At 34.3% G+C, this 8328-nt stretch overlaps 1 protein-coding gene across 1 annotated transcript; it reads left to right on the top strand.

Moving 5' to 3' along the window:
- The first annotated feature begins 3063 nt into the window (after positions 1-3063).
- On the top strand, positions 3064-5346 carry LOC126661665 (probable leucine-rich repeat receptor-like protein kinase IMK3). The gene is made up of 6 exons (XM_050355520.1): positions 3064-3102; positions 3236-3397; positions 4176-4322; positions 4383-4577; positions 4873-4932; positions 5296-5346. Exons 1-6 carry the CDS (start codon positions 3064-3066, stop codon positions 5344-5346), a joined length of 654 nt encoding a protein of 217 aa, XP_050211477.1.
- The last annotated feature ends 2982 nt before the right edge of the window (positions 5347-8328 follow it).

Raw genomic sequence — 8328 nt, 5'->3', positions numbered from 1 at the left:
ATTTATTTTAATAGGATAAGACTAGGCCAGTGGAGACGAAATTTTGGCTTTAGTAGTACAAATTGATTAGTCTTTGTTTGGATGCATGTTTAAGTATAAAAGTTGATTAATATTTTGTTAAATATCTCAAAAAATTACCACTTTCTTATTCTAACATCTCACTAAATTATATATCTTATAATACAACTATAATTAATTAAATACTAAATTAGAATACTAGAAATTTTTCAATGACAATGTTCAGTTAATATAAGTTCATATCAGGTTCACATCAAGTTGATTTTTGATTTTATAAACTATTAAATACATTTCACTTAAAAAGAGATATTCAATTTGTATATTTTACAAAATCTTAAATTTTTATCTACATAAAATGTTAGTTAATATTGTAAAGAGCAGCAAAAAAAATTATAAATAAATAAATTAAAATAGTTCAGTTGATATAGGTTCACATCAGGTTAACATCAGGTTGATTTTCTGTTTTATAAACTATCAAATATAGTACACTTAAAAGAGATATTTAATTTGTAGATTACACTACTACAAGAAACTTGATTTTTGGAAACGTGAGTTGTCGTTGTGAAAATCTAAAATATGGTTGTTAAAAGTTTTTAACAACGACAAATTTGGTTGTGCGTGTTGGCATAATGTAATGTTTTTTATAACGACTTTATTAAATAATGGTCGTTGCTATAGGTTTTACAAAATCTATAAGATTGGTTGTTAAAAATCATTAGTAACTATAAAAAGTCGTTGTCAAAACATTATAATATGAATTATTATTTAAATATGTTATATAATTTTAGAATTTTTTTTATTTTTATAATTTAAAATACAATTATTATTAAAATTTAATATTTTTTACTTTTTGATTGATATACTACAACAAAAGTAAAAATTATTTTATAGTGAGAATGCATCATTCTCATTTCACTTATTTTCAATGTGGGATTTTAACTATTCCTTCTTTCTTTTAACAACGAAATTATTTGTCGTTGTGAAATGATAATATTTAAAAACAACAAATATTAAATCGTTGGTAAAGCAAATAATTTACAATGACATGATTAGTCGTTGTAAAAAAATTATCTTTAAAAACGATATAAATTAAGTCGTTGCTAAAAGTATAATTTTTAATAACGATTTTATTAGACGTTGTAAAATAATTATATTTAGAAACGACATTAAAATAATCGTTATAAAAGATATATGTATTGTAACGATTTTGATGGTCGTTGTAATAGACCGTTGCTAAAACTCACTTTTCTTGTAGTGTAAATTTCAAAATTCTCTTTTTATAAAATGACATTTAATATTATAAATAGCAGCAAGGCAATTGCTATTAAAAATTGAATTAAACTACTTCAGTTGATATAAGTTCACATCCGCTTCACATTAGGTTAATTTTAAATTTTATAGAATGTCAATTACATTTCACTTAAAAAACAGTTATTCAATTCTTATAATAGACTATATCTCAAGATCTCTCTATATAATATATCAAATAAGATTATAAAGAGCAGCAAAACATATTTTATAAAAAAATGAACTAAAATAATTCAGCTGATATAGGTTCATATCAGGTTCATTTTTGGGTTTGTAGAGTATCAAATACATTTCACTTCAAAGAGATATTCATTTTGTATATTACATTAAATCTTAAAATTTTATCTATATAAAATGTCAACTACGATTGTAAAGAGCAGTGAAACAAATTTTATAAAAAAACTGAATTAAGATAGTTCGGTTTATATAGATTCACATCAGGTTCATTTTCGGTTTTATAGATTGTCAAATATATTTCACTTAAAAAAATATTCAATTTATAGATTACACTAAATCTCAAAATTCTCTCTATATAAGATGTTTGTTAAGATTGTAAAGAGCAGTAAGACAAATATTATAAAAAAAAATGAATTGATGAGTTCAGTTGATATAGGTTCACATCAGGTTCGCATTAGGATGTTTTTTGGTTCACATCAGGTTCACATTAGATTGATTTTTAATTCACATTAGGTTCACATTAGTAAACAAGTGGTTAACCAACAACAAAACCAGTTAACCAAAAGGCCACCATAAACAAATGAGTATAATCTGAAAATATTTGTCCATCCATAAATAAAGCCATCATTGAATTCTTAATACCTGCATAATGGACACTGCTAATAACACCTATGACAATGTTTATTATTGGTTCTTGAATACACATATCCTTACTTAAATAAATTTTTTTATTATCAGTTCTCAAATAAAAATTCATAATCAGACTTCAAAATCAAGAGGATGTACACAAACTCGCTTGAAAGCTTCACTGGAAATATCAATTAATCCATGGTTAGTGCTATCATCGCGGGTTTCTCTGCTTCTTGCCACCGCCATGAAATTTTAGCTTCTGAAGGACACTGATAATATGGATCTCCTACTAAAACAAGCTATTCAGTTGAGAATAGAGAAGCAAGCATTGTTACTCAAATTGATGTCCATAAAGATAAAATAACGGTTGAACAGTGGCCCTCTATTTTCCGATGAATCTCTTGACCTTCAAATTTCTCTTTATCAATAAACAAAAAACTTAAATTAAAGTAAAAATAGACAACATCAACAAATCAATTGCAAAATTAAAAATCTATTGTAATCTATTATTACTTTAGACTATGAACAATAAAATTGTGTTCAGTGATACAAATTAAGAAAAATATGACCACCGTCGAAAACAGCCCTACAAAAAGCAGTGTTTGAAGAACACTAATTGCTTCGATAATAGTAAATAACAACATACCTTCAACATAAGCAACTGTTCTTTTATAGGATTATCAATGGAGGAACTATTCTCAGCCGCCGATCAACCACCGCCGACTAATTACAACAACCACAAAAACCATTAGTCTTCTTACGTCGGAAGATCATCATCGCCACTGACACTCCGATAATCGACCGGCAAGCGCTAGTAAGACTGCCGCCGATGTTTGACAAATGGAGTGAATGAGAGAACTTAGTGGAACAGTAGAAAATTAAATAAAATCGATGATGGAAGGAGAAGAATTGGGGCAAATGTTTGAATAAATGAAGAACACAATAAGAATGTGGTTTAGGGGTAGATTAGTAACAGATATTTTGAAAAGGTAGAGGTGAAAAGAGATTTTTTAAAAAGGGGATTTTTGATTAAAATATATTTATGAGTCACTAAAGTAAACTTCTTGAATTTTGAGGGAATCTATGACATTTTCTCAAATAGATTCTCCTCCTGACATTAGCATCAAAGTCGACCTGGGGCCCGAGCCCAAGATCCACATCTCTCCACAGATACCTACGACATACGGGCATAATTGATTCTCAAACATTCTCAGATCCATCAGTAATTATGGTTGGCGCACTTGGTGTTACATTCTTCATAAAGGTTGTATTACTTGGCTTATTCCTCAGAATACTGATCAATTTTTTATTCTCTGGAAAAATTTTGCATTGAAGGAATTCAAGGATTTGCGAAAGGTTATTTGGTTTTTCTACATTTAGCAGCTTTGGAAGAAGAGGAATAAAAGAATTTTTCGAGTAGAATTTACTTATAAATTAGTCTATTTGAGTATTTGTAGAGTAATTATGTTTATTTTTTTTTTATGACATTCTCAGTTTCCGTATTTTGAAATGACGTTTTTAGATGTTTCGATCGTTTTGTTAAGTTGCATTGACTTTTGCAATTTTTTTTTGCATTTCCGCTTTCCACCCATTGTGGTAGAGCTTATCAGCAATCTTAAAAAAATAATGTAAAAATATTTATTAAATTTTAAATTATTATCTTTTTAATTAAAATTATTATTTTGAAAAACTTTACCATCATGATTTTTAACTTGAGAGACTGGCGGAAATTTTTAAGAGTTTTATATAAGGCCAAACCTATTCTAAGACCCCTCTACTTTACCATTTTGACTCAGTAAGCCCCTACTCCAAAGTTCGTCACGGCTGGGTCTCTTTACTTTCAAAAATGGCATTTTTAAGCCCTTACGTGGATGGAAAGTGGGAAGTGAAATCCACTCTCCGTTAAGGGAGACTAGAAAAAAATATTGTCTAGACTTTAATATTTAATTTCCATAGATACACATAAAATTCAAGGACCCTATGTGCATTTTTTTCTTTTCTTGAATTCATCTTCTTCATCAAATTCTCTCTAAATACTTCAGTCACTGTCTTTTACTAACTGTCCGATCACTCCCATTCTGTTTCTCTCAGATCTTGCTCTAAATCTCGTCTCTTTTTCATGCACACGCTCTCTCAAAAGCCTCACCGGCGTTTGGCTCTCACGCTTTGATAATCTCACTGATCTCACTGTAATTAATGTGCCTGTAAAATCTTCTGGTTTGTATGTTGTTCTTGGTCATATGCATTAGATTAAGTCTGTAACTATTTCATATGCTAATGTCACTGGCTATATACCTAAACATTTGAATACTACGCTCACCCATGTTGATTTTTCCGGTAATAAACTTAAGGGAAGACTGCCCAGTTCAATTTCAGTTCTTGAAAATCTTGAAAGTCTCAATCTTTCATCTAATGCTCTCACTGGTGAAATCCCCACTACTTTGGTGACTTGATTTACTAAAGAATGTATCTTTGGGGTCTAATTCATTATCGGGATCATCATCCCAAACTCAAAACTAGTCCTCCTGCCTTACCTTGAAAGGGTTATATTCACGATTTACACCGTTTATTGTAAAATGAATGATGTACAATAATTTTATTAAAATTTTACTCTTTTGATTTACACCATTCATTTTACAATCAATGGTGTAAATCGTAAACATGACATCTCAAATTCATTTTGAACTTGATGGAATCTCAATCCATATTTTGACTCAGTTGTCCCTTTACATTTAATAGGGCATTGGTTCTGAATTTTACACTTGTATTCTCAATGGTTCAGATATGAAAATAACATCTGTTAGCGCAGCAGAAAATTAATAAGAGAAGAGAAAAGAATCACACAAGATTTTTTACGTGGTTCGATCAATGCGATCTACTCCACGGCAGAGAGAGAATTTATTCTATATGTTTGTTGTGAGTTTACAATAGGGTCATCACCTCTATTTATAGTGAACCCTTAAGACACAATTTAAGTTCTAATCCAATAAGGAACTAGACTATAAATCCTAAAAGGAAAACAATGCTAAACAAAGGATTAAGTATCCTAATCTAAATAGGAACAATATATCCTAATCCAAATAGGAACAATATGAGCCATAACTCAACAATCTCCACCTTTGCGAATACACACAATAAGATTAATCTTGAAACCTTCTTCAGCAAATCACAAAGGCCACCAAATTGCATCACAGAATAAACTCTCCACCTTGACTTAAAATTACTCCAAAGTCAAAGTTAACCAAGACCAACTCTCTCTCTGCCATCCATGCCCCTTAAGGGCCTCATGCACTGCGTACATTGACCAAGTCCAAGCTGAGCTTGAACTTTTCAGTAGGCAACGGCTTTGTCAACATATCCGCTGGATTAACTGCAGTGGCTATCTTCTCTATAAGAAATCTCTTGTCTTCCACGACATCCCGAATGAAGTTCATCCTCACATCAATGTGCTTTGATCTCTCATGATACACCGGATTCTTCGCCAAGCACAAAGCACTTTGACTATCGCAATAAATCACAGGCTTCTGAACTTCTAAACCCAAGCTATCAATTAGACCTCGCAACCACATACCTTTCTTGACCCCTTCCGTCAATGACATGTATTCCGCTTCAGTTGTGGACAAAGCAACTGTAGATTGTAAAGTTGCTTTCCAACTAATAGCACATCCATATAGGGTGAAGATATAACATGTTAAGGACCTCCTTCGAATAAGATCTCCTCCATAGTCGGAATCTGTGTAACCCACAATTCCATCAGAACCACCACTAGAACCATAAACCAGACATATGCCACTCGTTCCCTTCAAGTACCGCATAATCCACTTGACCGCCTCCCAATGAGTCTTTCCCGGATTACTCATAAATCTGCTAACCACACTAACAGCATGTGCTAAATCAGGTCTTGTACAGACCATTGCATACATCAAGCTTCCAACTGCACTCGAATACGGAACATCGCTCATGTATTCCTTCTCAGCATCAGTACTAGGTAGTGCATTAGCATCAAATTTAAAATGCGATGCCAAAGGAGTATTTACTGGCTTAGAATTCTCCATTTGAAAAGATTGCAGCACCTTCTCAATATATTTCTGTTGAGAAACATACAACAGGCCTTCTTTCCTATCTCTCCAAATCTCCATGCCCAAAATCTTCTTGGCTGCACCCAAATCCTTCATCTCAAACTCACTACTCAACAAGGCTTTCAAGTCATTAATTTCAGCTTTAGACTTAGCTGCAATTAACATATCATCCACATATAGCAATAGATAGATCAAGGAATCATCAGACAGCTTCCTAGAGTAAACACAGTTGTCAAACTGATTTCGAACATACCCATGAGAAAGCATGAAAGCATCAAACCTCTTGTACCACTGTCTAGGAGACTGCTTCAAACCATACAAGGACTTTTTCAGCAAACACACATAGTCCTTGTGATCAGAATCAAGAAATCCCTCCGGCTGTGACATATAAATCTGCTCCTCTAAACTCCCATGCAAGAATGCTGTTTTCACATCAAGTTGTTCTAACTCAAGATCCAACGCACTCACCATAGATAGAAGAACCCGAATGGTTTTGTGCTTCACAACAGGTGAGAATACTTCATTGTAGTCAATTCCCTCCTTTTGTGAAAAACCCTTCGCTACAAGTCTCGCCTTGAATCTAGCTGATTCAACTCCAGGAATACCCTCTTTCTTCTTGAAAACCCATTTGCATCCTACCGGTTTCACTCCTTTTGGTCGAGGTACCAACTCCCATGTACTGTTCTTCTCAAGAGACTGCATCTCCTCATTCATGGCAATTAACCATTCAGATGCTTCTCTACTCTGCACTGCCTCTTTATACGACTGCGGCTCATCAGAATCAATGATCTCACTTATTGCCAAAGCATAAGCCATAGGATTAGTATCAACTGTATCAACACAATCCACATATCTCATTGGTGTTCTGATTTGCCTTCTTCCTCTCCTTGTTGCTATACTCTCTTCTACCACTTCTTCATTAGGCTCGTTTATAGGATCAGTAGTAATCCTATTTGGAGCTACAAACTCCACCTTCTGGCTAGCACCCAGATCAGTTTTTCCTGCAAGATCACCAAGTTCCTCTTTCTGGCCAAACATAGTAGATTCATCAAAGGTTACGTCTCTACTAATAATCAGTTTTGGAGTTCTATCCATCTCTGTGCACCACAGTCTGTACCCTTTAACTCCAGTCGCATACCCTAGAAATATGCATTTCATTGCCCTCGCCTCAAGTTTACCATCATTAACATGAGCATAGGCAACACAACCGAAAACACGCAAGCCAGAATAATCAGAGGGTTTACCATACCATACCTCTTGAGGTGTCTTCAAATCAATTGCAGTAGATGGCGATCTATTCACCAGATAACAAGCAGTGTTAACTGCTTCAGCCCAGAAACGCTTTGGAAGACCCGCGTTTAACCGCATGCACCGAGCACGCTGTAGTAGTGTTTGGTTCATCCGCTCTGCAACCCCATTCTGCTGTGGCGTGTACCGTACAGTGTGATGCCTCACTATACCTTCCTTTCTACAGAAGTCATCGAATGGTGCATTGCAAAACTCTAACCCGTTGTCCGTCCTGAGTGTCTTGACCTGTTTTCCAGTATGTTTTTCAACCATGGTCTTCCACTCCTTGAACCGCCCAAACACTTCATCCTTCGATTTCAGAAAATACAACCACACCTTTCTCGAGTAGTCATCAATAAAGGTCACAAAATATTTGAGTCCCCTGTGGGATTCAACTCGAGCAGGACCCCATAAATCCGAGTGAATATAATCCAGGATGCCTTTCGAAGTGTGCCTTCCAGAAGTGAATTTCACCCTGTGTTGCTTGCCAAGAATACAAGTTTCACAGAACTTCAGCTTCCCCGTTTCCGCTCCTTCTAACAACCCTTGTTTACTCAATATGGATAGCCCCCTCTCACTCATGTGACCTAACCTTCGATGCCACAACTCGGTTTTACCATCATGTACTTCCAAGGATCGAGCAACCGCCACAATTCCCACCACTGCACTCCCTGTGAGAATATAAATGCCGTGTTGTAGCACACCCTTCATCACAATCAATGCACCTTTAGAAATTCTGATCTGTCCATCTCCACCTGAGTGGTTGTACCCTTGCTTGTCAAGTGTACCCACAGAAATCAAGTTCTTCCGCAGTTCAGGAATAAACCAA

This window comes from Mercurialis annua, linkage group LG8 (assembly GCF_937616625.2).
Source record: "Mercurialis annua linkage group LG8, ddMerAnnu1.2, whole genome shotgun sequence".
NCBI classification, from domain to species: domain Eukaryota; kingdom Viridiplantae; phylum Streptophyta; class Magnoliopsida; order Malpighiales; family Euphorbiaceae; genus Mercurialis; species Mercurialis annua.
This window is presented reverse-complemented; position numbering and strand designations above follow the sequence as displayed.

Coding starts and splice junctions, on each gene's coding strand:
- LOC126661665 (XM_050355520.1), top strand. CDS start 3,064: ATGAAGAACACAATAAGAATGTGGTTTAGGGGTAGATTA. Junction 3,398..4,175: donor GTGTTACATTCTTCATAAAG/GTTGTATTACTT, acceptor TAAATACTTCAG/TCACTGTCTTTTACTAACTG. Junction 4,578..4,872: donor GTGAAATCCCCACTACTTTG/GTGACTTGATTT, acceptor TACATTTAATAG/GGCATTGGTTCTGAATTTTA.